Source organism: Piliocolobus tephrosceles, chromosome 16 (genome assembly GCF_002776525.5).
Source record: "Piliocolobus tephrosceles isolate RC106 chromosome 16, ASM277652v3, whole genome shotgun sequence".
NCBI lineage: Eukaryota > Metazoa > Chordata > Mammalia > Primates > Cercopithecidae > Piliocolobus > Piliocolobus tephrosceles.
In genome coordinates this window covers 45,262,379-45,278,115 of record NC_045449.1, presented here as the reverse complement: position 1 = coordinate 45,278,115, position 15,737 = coordinate 45,262,379, and the positions used below count along the sequence as shown (strand labels likewise).

At 47.5% G+C, this 15,737-nt stretch overlaps 1 protein-coding gene across 1 annotated transcript in view; it reads left to right on the top strand.

Moving 5' to 3' along the window:
- Positions 1-8,270, top strand: part of LOC111537548 (homeobox protein ARX-like) — an 18,338-nt gene extending 10,068 nt beyond the window's left edge. The window contains exon 2 of the mRNA XM_023204402.2: positions 7,945-8,270. Coding sequence (XP_023060170.1) covers positions 7,945-8,009 — 65 coding nt within the window. The 3' untranslated portion in view covers positions 8,010-8,270. The remainder of the gene's footprint in view (positions 1-7,944) is intronic.
- Positions 8,271-15,737: the final 7,467 nt, after the last annotated feature.

Below are 15,737 nucleotides of genomic sequence, written 5' to 3'. Positions count from 1 at the left end.
CAGCCTCCCTTCTGCTAACTAGAATCTGCTTAAATACCTTCCTAGGCGGCCGGGCGCGGTGGCTCAAGCCTGTAATCCCAGCACTTTGGGAGGCCGAGACGGGCGAATCATGAGGTCAGGAGATCGAGACCATCCTGGCTAACACGGTGAAACCCCGTCTCTACTAAAAAATACAAAAAACTAGCCGGGCGTGGTGGCGGGCGCCTGTAGTCCCAGCTACTCAGGAGGCTGAGGCAGGAGAATGGCGTGAACCCGGGAGGCCGAGCTTGCAGTGAGCTGAGATCCGGCCACTGCACTCCAGCCTGGGCGACAGAGCAAGACTCCGTCTCAAAAAAAAAAAAAAAAAAAAAAAGAATGTACTTTGTGAGATCCACCCCCTGCCCCCAAAACATTGCTCTTAACTCCACCGCCTATCCCAAAACCTGTAAGAACTCATGATAATCCCACCACCCTTGCTGACTGCTTTTTCGGACTCAGCCCACCTGCACCCTGGTGAAATAAACAGTCTTGTTGATCACACAAAGCCTGTTTGGGGGTCTCTTCACATGGATGCATGAGACATTTGGTCCCGAAAAAGAACTATCAAGCCGATTCCCCAGGTATACCTAGGCGAGATTACATGGTTTCCTGCCTAGTTGAAGGGCTTAAAAAGGCATCTTACAAAGCTGTTAATTATGACAAACAAAACTACCCAAGGTAAAGAACACAGCCCAGTTCATGGCCCTTTTGGCAACAACCCTTAGACACTTTACCACCCTAGACCCAGAGGGGCCAGAAGGCTGCCTTATTCTTTTTTTTTTTTTTTTTTTTTGAGACGGAGTCTCGCTCTGTCGCCCAGGCTGGAGTGCAGTGGCCAGATCTCAGCTCACTGCAAGCTCCGCCTCCCGGGTTTACGCCATTCTCCTGCCTCAGCCTCCCAAGTAGCGGGGACTACAAGCGCCCGCCACCTCGCCCGGCTAGTTTTTTGTATTTTTTAGTAGAGACGGGGTTTCACTGTGTTAGCCAGGATGGTCTCGATCTCCTGACCTCGTGATCCGCCTGTCTCGGCCTCCCAAAGTGCTGGGATTACAGGCTTGAGCCACCGCGCCCGGCCGGCTGCCTTATTCTTAATATGCATTTTATCACCCAGTCAACTCCTGACATTAGAAAAAACTCCAAAAATTAATTTCCAGCCCTCAAACCCCACAACAGGACTCAATTAACCTTGCCTTCAAGGTGTACAATAATAGAGTAGAGGCAACATATTTCTGAGTTGCAATTACTTGCCTCCACTGTGAGAGAAACCCCAGCCACATCTCCAGCACACAAGAACTTCAAAACACCTGAACCGCAGCGGCCAGGTGTTCCTTCAGGACCTCCTCCCCTAGGATCTTGCTTCAAGTGCCAGAAATCTGACCACTGGGCCAAGGAATGCCCACAGCCCAGGATTACTTCTAAGCCATGTCCCATCTGTGCGGGACCTCACTGGAAATTGGACTGTCCAACTGGCCCAAGGCTCTGACTGATTCCTTCCCAGATCTTCTCGGCTTAGCAGCTGAAGACTGACACTGCCCGATCGCCTCGGAAGCCTCCTGGACCATCACAGATGCTTTGGGTAGCTCTTACAGTAGAGGGTAAGTCCGTCCCCTTCTTATACAGAGGCCGCCCACTCCATTACCTTCTTTTCAAAGTCCTTTATCCTTTGCCTCCGTAACTGTTGTGGGTATTGACGGCCAGGCTTCTAAACCTCTTAAAACTCCCCGACTCTGGTGCCAACTTAGACAATACTCTTTTAAGCACTCCTTTTTGGTTATCCCCACCTGCCCAGCTCCCTTTTTAGGTCGAGACATTTTAACTAAATTATCGGCTTCCCTGACTATTCCTGGGCTATAGCCACACCTCATTGCCACCTTTTCCCCCAGTTCAAAGCCTCCTTCACATCCTCTCCTTGTATCTCCCCACCTTCATCCACAAGGATAGGACACCTCTAGTCCCTCCTTGGTGACAAATGATGCAGCCCTTACCATCCCCTTAAAACCTAATCACACTTACCCTGCTCGACGCCAATATCCCACAGCACGCTTTAAAAGGATTAAAGCCTGTTATCACTTGCCTGTTAAAGCATGGCCTTTTAAAGCCTGTAAACTCTCCTTATAATTCCCCCGTTTTACCTGTCCAAAAACCGGACAAGCCTTACAGGTTAGTTCAGGATCCGTGCCTTATCAACCAAATTGTCTTGCCTATCCACCCCGTGGTGCCAAAGCCATATACTCTGCTATCCTCAATACCTCCCTCCACAACCCCTCTGTAACCCATTATTCTGTTCTGGATCTCAAACATGCTTTCTTTACTGTTCCTTGCACCCTTCATCCCAGCCTCGCTTTGCTTTCACTTGGACTAACCCTGACACCCATCAGGCTCAGCAAATTACCTGGGCTGTACTGCTGCAAGGCTTCACAGATAGCCCCCATTACTTCAGTCAAGCCCAGATTTCTTCCTCATCCATTACCTATTTCGGCATAATTCTTCATGAAAACAGACATGCTTTCCCTGCTGATCGTGTCTGGCTCATCTCCCAAACCCCAACCCATTCTACAATACAACAACTCCTTTCCTTCCTAGGCGTGGTTAGGTACGTCCACCTTTGGATACCTAGTTTTACCGTCCTGACTAAACCATTATGTAAACTCACAAAACCAAACCTAGCCGACCCCATAGATTCTAAATCCTTTCGCCACTCCTCTTTCTGTTCCTTAAAAACAGCCCTAGAAGCTGCCCCCACACTAGCTCTCCCTAACTCATCCCAACCCTTTTCATTACACACAGCCAAAGTGCAGGGCTGTGCGGTTTGAGTTCTTACACAAAAGCCAGTACCGCGCCCTGTAGCCTTTCTGTCCAACAACTTGACCTTACTGTTTTAGCCTAGCCCTCATGTTTGTGTGTAGTGGCTGTTGCCGCCCTAATACTTTCAGAGGCCCTCAAAATCACAAACTATGCTCAACTCACTCTCTACAGTTCTCATAACTTCCAAAATCTATTTTCTTCCTCACACCTGATGCATATACTTTCTGTTCCCCGGCTCCTTCAGCTATACTCACTCTTTGTTGAGTCTCCCACAATTACCATTGTTCCTGACCTGGACTTCAATCTGGCCTCCCACATTATTCCGGCTACCACACCTGACCCCCATGACTGTATCTCTCCAATCCACCTGACATTCACCCCGTTTCCCCATATCTCCTTCTTTCCTGTTCCTCACCCTGATCACATTTGGTTTATTGATGGCAGTTCCACCAGGCCTAATCGCCACACACCAGCAAAGGCAGGCTATGCTATAGTATCTTCCACATCTATCGTTGAGGCTACTGCTCTGCCCCCCTCCACTACCTCTCAGCAAGCCAAACTCATTGCCTTAATTCGGGCCCTCACTCTTGCAAAGGGACTACGCGTCAATATTTATACTGACCCCATATCCTGCACCACCGTGCTGTTTTATGGGCTGAAAGGTTTCCTCACTACGCAAGGGTCCTCCGTCATTAATGCCTCTTTAATAAAAACTCTTCTCCAGGCTGCTTTGCTTCCAAAGGAAGTTGGAGTCATACACTGCAAGGGCCATCAAAAGGCATCAGATCCCATCGCTCAGGGCAACGCTTATGCTGATAAGGTAGCTAAAAAAGCAGCTAGCCTTCCAACTTCTGTCCCTCACGGCAGTTTTTCTCCTTCTCATCTGGTCACTCCCACCTACTTCCCCACTGAAACTTCCACCTATCAATCTCTTCCCACACAAGGTTCTTAGACCAAGGAAAATATCTCCTTCCAGCCTCACAGGCCCATTCTATTCTATTGTCATTTCATAACCTCTTGCATGTAGGTTACAAGCCACTAGCCCGCCTCTTAGAACCTCTCATTTCCTTTCCATTGTGGAAATCTATCCTTAAGGAACTCACTTCTCAGTGTTCCATCTGCTGTTCTACTACTCCTCAGGGATTGTTCACGCCCCCTCCCTTCCCTACACATCAAGGTCGGGGATTTGCCCCTGCCCAGGTCTGGCAAATTGACTTTACTCACGTGCCTCGAGTCAGGAAACTAAAATACCTCTTGGTCTAGGTAGACACTTTCACTGGATGGGTAGAGGCCTTTCCCACAGGGTCTGAGAAGGCCACCGAGGTCATTTCTTCCCTTCTGTCAGACATAATTCCTCGGTTTGGCCTTCCCACCTCAGTTTCTTAGGTTCTTGGTATTCAGTGGCACCTGGTTTTACCTCAAACTGCCACCCTTAAGTCTCTCTTTAAGTGGATAGAAGATCTTCAGTGACAAAGTACACTCCAATACTTTCACCCTGATGAAGTCCTATACTTTACTTTTATACTTACTCTTATTCTCGTTCCTGTTCTTATGCCACCCTCTACCTCTCCCCAGCTATCTCCACCACACTATCAATCCCAGTCACTCTCTCCCAGCCGTTTCTAATCCTTCTTTAACAAACAATTGCTGGCTTTGCGTTTCTCTTTCCTCCAAAACCACCAAGGCCTTGACTTACTCACTGCTAAAAAAAAAAAAAAGAGGACTCTGTATATTTTTAAATGAAGAGTGCTGTTTTTACCTAAATTAATCTGGCATGGTATATGACAACATAAAAAAACTCAAGGATAGAGCCTAAACTTGTGCCAACCAAGCAAGTAATTATGCTGAACCCCCTTCAACACTCTGTAATTGGAGGTCCTGGGTACTCCCAGTTCTTGGTCCTTTAATACCTGTTTTTCTCCTTCTTTTATTCAGACCTTGTGTCTTTCATTTAGTTTCTCAATTCATACAAAACCACGTCCAGTCCATAAGCAGTAATTCTATACGACAAATGCTCCTTCTAGCAACCCCACAATATCACCCCTTACCCCAAAATCTTTCTTCAGTTGAATCTCTCCCACTGTAGGTTCCCAGGCCGCCCCTAATCCTGCTGGAAGCAGCCCTGAGAAACATCGCCCATTATCTCTCCATACCACCCCCAAACATTTTCGCCACCTCAACACTTCACCACCATTTTGTTTTATTTTTCTTATAAGAAGACAGGAAAGTCAGGCCTCTGAGCCCAAGCTAAGCCATCATATCCCAGTGACCTGCATGTATACATGCAAATGGCCTGAAGCAACTGAAGATCCACAGAAGTGAAAATAGCTTAACTGATGACATTCCACCACTGTGATTTGTTTCTACCCCACCCTAACTGATCAATGTTCTTTATAATCTCCCCTACCCTTAAGAAGTTTCTTTGTAATTCTCCCCACCCTTGAGAATGTACTTTGTGAGATCCACCCCCTGCCCCCAAAACATTGCTCTTAACTCCACCGCCTATCCCAAAACCTGTAAGAACTCATGATAATCCCACCACCCTTGCTGACTGCTTTTTCGGACTCAGCCCACCTGCACCCTGGTGAAATAAACAGCTTTGTTGCTCACACAAAGCCTGTTTGGGGGTCTCTTCACATGGATGCATGAGACACATGCCACTGCTCTCCAGTCTGGGCAACAGAGCAACACTCTGTCTCAGGGGAAAAAAAAACCAAAAACCAAAAACCTCCTAAATGCCAAAAGCATCAGGACACAATCCTATCTCTCTTTCAGCTTTCTTTCTTTTTTTTTTTTTTGGAGACGGAATCTCCCTCTGTTGCCAGGGCTGAAGTGCAGTGGCGCAATCTTGGCTCACTGCAAGCTCCACCTCCCAGGTTCATGCCATTCTCCTGCCTCAGCCTCCCGAGTAGCTGGGACTACAGGTGCCCGCCACCACACCCGGCTAATTTTTTTGTATTTTTTAGTAGAGACGGGGTTTCACCATGTTAGCCAGGATGGTCTCGATCTCCTGACCTTGTGATCCACCCGCCTCGGCCTCCCAAAGTGCTGGGATTACAGGCGTGAGCCACCGCGCCCGGCCCTTTTCAGCTTTCTTTACTTTCCCTTTTCCTTGTACCAGTGAGTTGGATGATCAGTCATGTACCTAAACATGGGGATAGAAAGGGAATGGGAAACCCATCCCCCATTCAGTTAAGACCTCTGCCCAGCACATGGGCTGCAGATCCTCTTCTCCTCGTGTGAGTTTCACCTTAGGACTCAAGTCAGCCAACCTGGCAGAGCTAGTGAACAGTGGTCATCTTAGGTGACAGTGTAACCGCCCAAGGGGTTTGCCTTGTCCGCTGCCTAGGATAGCCGATTTATCAAGACAGGGTAATTATAACAGAGAAAGAGTAATTCATGCAGAGCCAGCTGTGCCGGAGACTGGAGTTTTATTATTACTCAAATCAGTCTTCCTCAAAACTCTTTTATTATTACTCAAATCCATCTCCCCGAACACTCGGGGATCAGAATTTTTCAGGATAATTTGGTGGGTAGGGACCAGTGAATCGGGAGTTCTGATTGGTTGGCGCAGGGATGAATTAATTCATGGGGCGTGGAAGTTGTTCTCTTCTGCTGAGTCAGTTCCTGGGTGGGGGCCACAGAACTGGTTGGCAGGTCCAGATGGGGCCCTCTGGTTGTTAGAAATGCAAAAACCTGAAAAGACATCTCAAAAGGCTGATCTGAGATTCACAATAGTGATGTTACCTTCAAGAGTAATTTAGGGAAGTTGCAAATCTTATAACCTCCGGAATAATGGCTGGTAATATTTAGAATTCCAGCCCCTTTCATCTTGACTTGGTGACTGGTGGCCTTTCATTAGTTTTACCAGAACAGTTTAGCCTTTTGGGAAGGGCTATTATATAAACTATACACTAAATTTCTTTCCAAAGCTAGTTCGGCCTATGCTTAGGAATGAACAAGGACAGTTTAGAGGTTAGAAACAAGATGGGGTCAATTAGGTCTGATGTCTTTTACTATCATAATTTTCTCAGTTACGATTTTTGCAAAGGTGGTTTCAATAGGGCTCACTTGAGTTCCTGGTGAACCCTGACTCAGGCTAGCAGGGACAGCTCAATCCACCTGGTCTTCACAAAGAGGGTGTGTCACTTGCCCAAGGTTTCAGTGCTAGCGCCAAAGAGGCCAAGAGTCCAAGAATGTGGCCTCGTGCTCTCCAATAGGCCTCCTTCCTGGTGGTGGGAGATGCAAAGGTGACAGGGAGGGGCAGATGGGCATGAGTTCAACCCGCACACTCCACCTGGAAAGGATGAACGAGTTTTGGGAATCGACTAGGTGCCAGGCACATGATCCCCCACCACCCTGGAAATGGGGTTTCAGTGCAGCATTCCCATCTTCACACATGAAAAAAGCAGAAGCTCTGGGGCATTAAGAAAGCGCCTTGTGGGGAGCGGGGAGGAGGGGCCAAGGTTGAAAACCCATGTATTGGGTACTGTGTGCTCACTTCCTGAGTGACAGGTTTAGTCATATGCCAAACCTCAGCATAACACAATATAGGCTTTGTGGTGTTGTTTGTTGTTGTTTTTGAGATGGAGTCTCGCTCTGTTGCCAGGCTGGAGTGCAGTGGGGTGATCTCAGCTCCCTGTATACCTTTATAATCTGCATGTGTATCCCTGGAATCTAAAATAAAAGCTGAAAGACAAAAACAAAACAAACAAACAAACAAAACAAACAAACAAAAAAAAACAAAGAAAGCATCTTGCCCAACGGCTCCGTGTAGCAAGTGGTGGTCAGGCTGGATGGTGCAGGTCTGCACTGTTCTATCTGCCCCCAGAAAGCAAAAGGACAGGGCCCTCAGTGATCTGAGGACTGATGAGGGTGGGCTTAGGAGGAAGAGGCCACCAAGGGTGTCCTCGTGCTGGCAATTCTGTAAGATGTGCTGCAGGGCATTCTGCGACTAAAGCCTTGTGCTGGGGGTTAGTGACTAGGGCTGACTAGACCCCTTTCTTGGCTTCATGGTTCCTTTCCAAGACAACAAAAAGTACTGCATGCTCAGCACTAAGAGGCTCCACTTACTTCAGTCTCACATCAGCCCTGTAATCTACTCATTCTCCCATTTTACAGATGAGAAACAGGAGGAACAGGATGTATATAATTTGCCCAAGGTCACAGAGCCAAGAGGTGGCTGAAGCCAGATTTGAACCGAGGCATTCAGCTAAGAAACTGCATTCTTAAGCAAAACATCACAAGACCTGCCCTAAAGAAAGTGTTCCTGCCTCCTGCGAGGCAAGGTGATGCCCTGGGGGAAAAGAAGGAGGAGAAAGGCTTGTATTCTTAAATTAAGTATTTTCTTTAGGGATCGCACCTTTTGACCGACTAAGGTTGAGAATTTCTTGAGTTGTGGCTTAGAGAACAGTCTGACTTGCAATCAGAATAGCTGAGTTTGAACTTGTGTGACTTGAAACAAGCTCTCTTTTGTTTTATTTATTTATTTATTTATTTATTTATTTATTTATTTATTTATTTATTTAGACAGAGTTCTCATTCTGTCACCCAGGCTGGAGTGGAGTGGCGTGATCCTGGCTCACTGCAACCTCCGCCTTCCAGGTTCAAGCCATATCTTGTCTCAGCCTCCTGAGTAGCTGGGATTACAGGGGTGCACCACCACACCCAGCTAATTTTTGTATATATATATTTTTTTGTAGATATGAGGTGTCACCATGTTGGCCAGGCTGGTCTTGAACCCCTGAACTCAGGTGATCTGCCTGACTCGGCCTCCCAAAGTGCTGGGATTACAGGCATGAGCCACTGCGCCCAGCCATAGACAAGTTGCTTCCCTTTGGACCTCATCTCCCTACTTGGGCAGAAGCTTGTCAAGATCTGACTGGTTTTGAGGATCCTCTGTGATTTAAAGAGACTAGAGGGAGTCCTGGTTGGCTTCCCCTGCTCCACAGCATAGTAGAAGTGAAACTGCCTCCAAGAACCCTCATTTCCAAACCAGAGCTAACCCCAGCCTTCTCTCTCCTCACAGCCCTGGAAGAGGTCCAAAGGGCAGGGCCAGAGCAAGGACAGGGGCAAGAGGGATCTCAGGCAGTACAGGAGGAGCTGGAGGCAGAAACATCTCTGCTCCCCTCTCTGCACAGGCAGCAGCCTGCCTGGTCGCCTGGGTCCCCAGCCCAAGGACGGCTCGGTAATAAACACTTTTGAAATATTCCGGCCTGAGTCCCTGAGTTCACTCAAAGGCGCAGAAACCTGTCTGCTTTCCCTGTGGCACTCGGGCATTCCCCACATCTGCCTCCCACCCGCTTCCCTCTAGAGAAAGGCTTAGTTTTATTTTCCAAACTCGGGCTGTGAATCGGTCCTCCAAAGTCTAGTAACTGGCTCACATATCACCCTGTGGCTCTGGCTAGCCTGCTAAACCTGAGTTTTGCATTTACCTTTAATTGCTCTAAATGGGCTACCCCACCCCACCGCATCCTGGGAAGATTCTGGCAGTGATATAGATCAAGGCTTAGATCTTTTTTTCTTTTTTCTTTTTCTTTTTCTTTTTTTTTTTGAGATGGAGTCTCGCTCTTGTCCCCCAGGCTGGAGAGCAGTGGCATGATCTTGGCTCACTGCAACCTCTGCCTCCTGGACTCAAGAGATTCTCCTGCCTCAGCCTCCCGAGTAGCTAGGATTACAGGCGCCTGCCAGCATGCCTAGCTAGTTTTTTTATTTTTAGTAGAGACGGGGTTTCACCATGTTGGCCAGGCTTGTCTCAAACTCCTGACCTCAAGTGATCCGCCCACCTCGGCCTCCCAAAGTGCTGGGATTACAGGTGTGAGCCACTGCACCCAGCCAAGGCTCAGATCTTTGGAGCCAGATCCTGCAGGTAGCGGTGGACAGTCTATATTCTCCTGCTCTCCCAGGCATCCCTACAACATGGCATTCATTTGTTTGTGTTCTCATTCATTCAATGAATATAATGAAGTTAACTGCATCCGGCCCTGGGAGATAATGATATTGAACAAGACATAGATCCTGCCTTCTAGAAGCCTGTTTTTTTTTTTTTTTTTTTTTTTTTGACAGGATCTCACTCTGTTGCCCAGGGTGGAGTTCAGAGGTGCATGCAGTCATGGATCACTGCAGCCTTGAAAGACTCAAGCTATTCTCACACCTCAGCCTCCCGAGTAGCTGGGACTACAGGTGTGCGTCACTATGTCTGACAAAAATTTGTTTGTATTTTTTGTAGAGATGGGGTTTCACCATGTTGCCTAGGATGATCTTGAACTCCCGAGCTCAAGTGATCCTCCTACCTTGGCCTCCCAAAGTGCTGAGATTACAGGTGTGAGCCACCGTGCCTGGCCTCAGAAGCTTGTAGTCTAGAGAAGAGACCTGGCAAGCAAACAGCCCTTCCCAAACAAGTGTCAGGGAAGAACAACTGGCAGATCTGCTGTGCCCACCAAGGGAATTCTGTCCTGTCTCATCCTTTTTTTTTTTTGAGACAGAATCTCACTCTGTCTCCCAGGCTGGAGTGCAATGGCACAACCTTGGCTCACTGCAATCTCCGCCTCCCGGGTTCAAGCAATTCTCATGCCTCACCTTCCCGAGTAGCTGGGATTACAGGCGTCCACCATCATGCCCAGCTAATTTTTGTATTTTTAGTAGAGACGGGGTTTCACCATGTTGGCCAGGCTGGTCTCTAACTCCTGACCTTAAGTGATCCGCCCGCCTTGGCCTCCCAAAGTGCTGGGATTATAGGTGTGAGCCACTGCACCTGGCTTGTCCCATCCACTTCTTGTTATTGGTTGCTGTGGGCAGTCCCCTCCTCTCACCCCTCCACCTGCCCTTGGCAACTTAGAGATGATACCCCATCTACATCCCTCCTTCCCTGCCTTCCCCAGTCCCAGGCCCCTCTCCCTACAACAGACTCACCCTGACAGAGCTGTCCACTGTCCTCACTTAGCAGCAATAATGGGGGAACATGGCAGGGGGAACAGGACAGAGAAGTGGATAAACAAATGAACCCACTTTCTGCCACCCAGCAGATACCCACGACAGGTGAAGGAGAGAAAGCAGTCCCACAGACCCCCCTCTCTGCCGGAAAGTCCTTTCTATCTGACTCCAGTCCCACTTGCTGGAGGAGTTCCCCTCATTTCGTTTCTGAGACAGCCTCCTTCTGTGTAACAACTATTCAGAGACTTGAAGTCTGCCTCTCTGGTTTCTTCTGTCTTTGCAAATGTCACATTAAAGAGAACAAGGTAATTTGGTCTCTGCCTGCTTCATGTTCATGCTCTAACCATGTCTGTGTCCCAGTCTCCCTCACTCTGCCCTTTAACCACACACGCCTTCTTTCCAATTTTATTTTATTTTTTTTGAGACTGACCGTTGCTCTATTGCCCAGGCTGGAGTGCAGTGGCGCAATCTCGGCTCACTGCAAACTCCGCGTCCCGGGTTCAAGCGATTCTCCTGCCTCAGCGTCTCGAGTAGCTGGGATTACAGGCACCCATGACCATGCCTGGCTAATTTCTGTATTTTTAGTAGAGACAGGGTTTTATCATGTTGGCCAGGCAGGTCTCAAACTCCTGACCTCAAGTGATCCACCCACCTCGGCCTCCCAAAGTGCTGGTATTACAAGCGTGAGCCACCGTGCCCAACCTCTTTCCTAGTTTCAAAAGAAAACCACGGGCCCTTTGCACGTGCTATAGCCTCTCCCCAGGGTACTTCCCAGCCCATCCATGGCTCCTCACTGAGCTCAGGGCTGAGCTACAAGGAAGCTTGTCCTGCTCTCCCCATCCCTCCCAACCCCAAGATCAGGAGCTCCCACATTACACAGCTCCACAACACCTTGCATTTCTCCTGGGTGATTAATTAATGTCTTTCTCCTGTCAGCTTCGAGAGGACAGGGATCACAGTAGCTTTGTTCCCATAGTGCCTAGCATAGGCCTTGGCCCATAGTCGCTGCACAAATAAATATTTGTTGCTTGAATGTCTGTAGGATTGTCAATCTAGTCAACTTGTATAGGCTGTTGTCTTAGACCTGGAATGAGACCAAAGCAAGCTGGCCCAACCTTGGTTGTGTCCTAATTTGGCCATCTGACTATGAATATACTAACAAATGACGGGTTTAGCATCCAGCATTTCCATTCCTTCCCCAGAGCAAGCTCCTCTACCAGCAATCCTCCCAGCCCTAAGGCAGGTCTGTGTTGATGGGGGCTAGAGGCCAGATGACTGGTTGATCTGATCACTCAATTCCTTCTGCCTAACTTCAGAAGCTTCTTCCAAAATACTCGAGACCTTTTTTGGGGAGGGATTTTTTTTTTTTTTTTAAGATGGAGTCTTGCGCTGTCGCCCAGGCTGGAGTGCAGTGGCACGATCTGCTCACTGCAACCTCTGCCTCCTGGGCTCAAGCTATTCTCCTGCCTCAGCCTCCTAAGTAGCTGGAACTACAGGTGCGTGACACCACACCCGACTATTTTATTATTATCATTATTATTATTATTATTATTATTATTATTATTATTTGTATGTTTAGTAGAGACAGGGTTTCACCATGTTGGCCATGGCTGGTCTTGAACTCCTCACCTCAACTCTGCTCCCGGCGAAGACCTTTATGTTTTTAATGGGTTGTGTAGCCCACAAAACACTCTTTGCCATTCACACTATTTTTCTGATGAGGAAAATGAGACTGAGGGAGATGAGGTGACAAGTCCAAGGTCATACAGTTAGGAAGGTGGCTAAGGCAACACTTGAAGTCTTATGAAGCCAGCAGTTTTCTGAAGGGGATGTGCCAACCAGCAAAGATTCTCAGATTCTGGGCTTTTTGGCAGTTGTTTGATTCTTTTTTTCCATTCATTCATTCATTCATTCACTAATTTGTTTAGGAGATTTAAGCTCTAGTCATTGCCTTCAGGGAGGCCAAAGTCTCAGTCTCAGGCTGGCATTTTGAATCCAAGGTCCGGTAATGGCCTGAAATGATTTTTTATTGGGTATATATATTTATTGGTTTGTTTTATTATTATTATTTTTTTTTTATAAGGAACCTCACTCTATTGCCCCGGCTGAAGTGCAGTGGCACAATCTTGGCTCACTGCAACCTCTGCCTCCCAGGTTCAAGCAATTCTGCCTCAGCCTCCCGAGTAGCTGGGATTACAGGCTTCTGCCACCGCACCCAGCTAATTTTTGTATTTTTAGTAGAGAGGGGTTTTACCATCTTGGCCAGGCTGGTCTTGAACTCCTGACCTCTTGATCCACCCGCCTAGGCCTCCCAAAGTGCTGGGATTACAGGCATGAGCCACCACGCCCAGCTGATTATATATATATTTTAGTGTTTATGTATATATGTGCATTTTTCTTGCAAACTTTCTTTTTTCTTTTTTAATTGCTTGGCAGAACATTGAACTTACAAACTTTCAGAGGGTTCCATGACACCCTGTCCCCTGACCTCCCTTCATTGCAAAAAGGTTAAGAACTGCTGGTATAACACATGCTATGCAGTGTAAACAGATGGCAGCCCATGTGCTCATCAGTATCTCCTGCCTGTTTGGGTGACTGAGGCCCCATCATGTGACCATCTCTGGCCCAAGTGAGATAACCTGGGTGTCTGCACCACAGGACCCATCCACGGCACTGCTGACCTGTGACAGTTCGTCTCAGAAGATCAAACACATAGAAATGCACACATACGCACACTGACTCCAACACCCCCAGATCCACAACTGCTCCTGAATCCAGGGAGATCCTGTAACCGTCTAATGGCAACCTTGCCCGTTGCCTAGACAGAGCCAATTCCTCAAGACAGGGAAATTGCAATAAAGAGAGTAATTTACACAGACACAGTTATGCGGGAGGCCAGAGTTTCTTTATTACTCAAATCAGTCTCCCTGAGCATTTGGGGAGCAGAATTTTTAACAACAACTTTTGGGGGGGCGGGGAGGGGGGAAGCCAGTGAGCCAGGAGTGCTGATTGGTCAGCGATGGAATCACAGGCAGTCAAAGCTGTCTTCTCGCTCTTAGTCAGTTCCCCCATGAGGGCCACAAGATCAGATGAGCCCGTTTATTGACCTGGGTGGTGCCAGCTGATCCATCAAGTGCAAGGTCTGCAAAGTATCTCAAGCACTGATCTTAGGAACAGTTTAGGGAGGGTTAGAACTTTGTAACCTCCAGCTGCATGACTCCTAAACCATAATTTCTAATCTTGTGGCTAATGTTAGTCCTACAAAGGTAATCTAGTCCCCAAGCAAGAAGGAGGTCTGCTTTGGGAAAGGGCTGTTATCATCTTTGATTTCAATTATAAACTATAAACTGAGTTTCTCCCAAAGTTAATTCAGCCTATGCCCAGGAATGAACAAGGACAGCTTGGAGGTTAGAAGCAAGATGGAGTTGGCCGGCCACGGTGGCTCATGCCTGTAATCCCAGCACTTCCGGAGGCCGAGGCTGGTGGATCACTTCAGGTGGGGAGTTCGAGACCAGCCTGACCAACATGGAGAAACCCTGTCTCTACTAAAAATACAAACTTAGCCAGGATTGCACCATTGCACTCCAGTCTGGACAACAAGAGCGAAACTCAAAAAAAAAAAAAAAACAAAAAAAAAACAAACAAGAAGCAAGATGGAATCGATTAAGTCTATTACGTTAGATCTCCTTTACTGTTTCAGTCATAATTTTCAAAGGCGCTTTCAATCCCTTGATCTTTCTCTTTCTCTGCAGTGTTAGTGACACACAAAGCATTACCCATGATGGCTATATACACACACACACACACACATATATATATACACACGCGCGTGCGCACACACACGCGCGCATATATATATATATATATATTTTTTTTTTTTTAGCCAGAGTCTTGCTGTGTTACCCAGGCTGGAGTGCAGTAGCATGATCTCAGCTCACTGCAATCTCCACCTTCTGGGTCAAGGGGTTCTCTTGCCTCAGCCTTCTGAGTAGCTGGGCCTACAGGTGTGTCCCACCACACCTGGCTAATTTTTGTATTTTTAGTAGAGATGAGATTTCACAGGCTGGTTTTGAACTCCTGACCTCAAGTGATCTGCCTGCCTTGGCCTCCCAAAGTGCTGGGATTACAGACATGAGCCACTGTACCTGGCCCATGATGGCTACATATTGAAGGCTTGTGTGTGTCAGATCCCATGATCCTTACACTTTCATGTCTTAGTTTTTCTATTTTTTTTAAATTAAAAGTGTTCATAGTAGTACTAACTTGCTCTCAAGTTTCTAAATGTTTTGTATGCTTTTTAAATTTGTTTTTCTTTTGAGACAGAGTCTCGCTCTGTCGCCCAGGTTGGAGTGCAGTGGTGCAATGTTGGCTCACTGCAACCTCTGCCTCCTGGGTTGAAGCAATTCTCCCATTTCAGCCTCTGAGTAGCTGGGACTATAGGTGAGTGCCATCATGCCCGGCTGATTTGTTTTTGAATTTTTAGTAGAGATGGGTTTCCCCATGTTAGCCAGGCTGGTCTGTAACTCCTGGCCTCAAGTAATTCACCTGTCTTGGCTTCCCAAAGTGCTGGGATTACCCGCATGAACCACCAAGGCTGGGCTCTCATGTTATATATATATATATATATATATTTTTTTTTTTTTTTTAGATGGAGTTTTGCTCTTGTTGCCCAGGCTGGAGTGCAATGGCACAATCTCAGCTCACTGCACCCTCCACCTCCCGGGTTCAAGCTGTTCTCCCGCCTTAGCCTCCCAAGTAGCTGGCAATTACAGGTGTGTGCCAGCATGCCTGGGTATTTTTGTATTTTTAGTGGAGACGCGGTTTCACCATGTTGGTCAGGCTGGTCTTGAACTCCTAACCTCAGGTGATCTGCCCACCTCAGCCTCCCAAAGGGCTGGGATTACAGGCGTGAGCCACCACGCCCAGCCCCTTCATGTCTTTTAATCCCCACAACAGGCCTTTAATCCAAAACAACAGTGAGT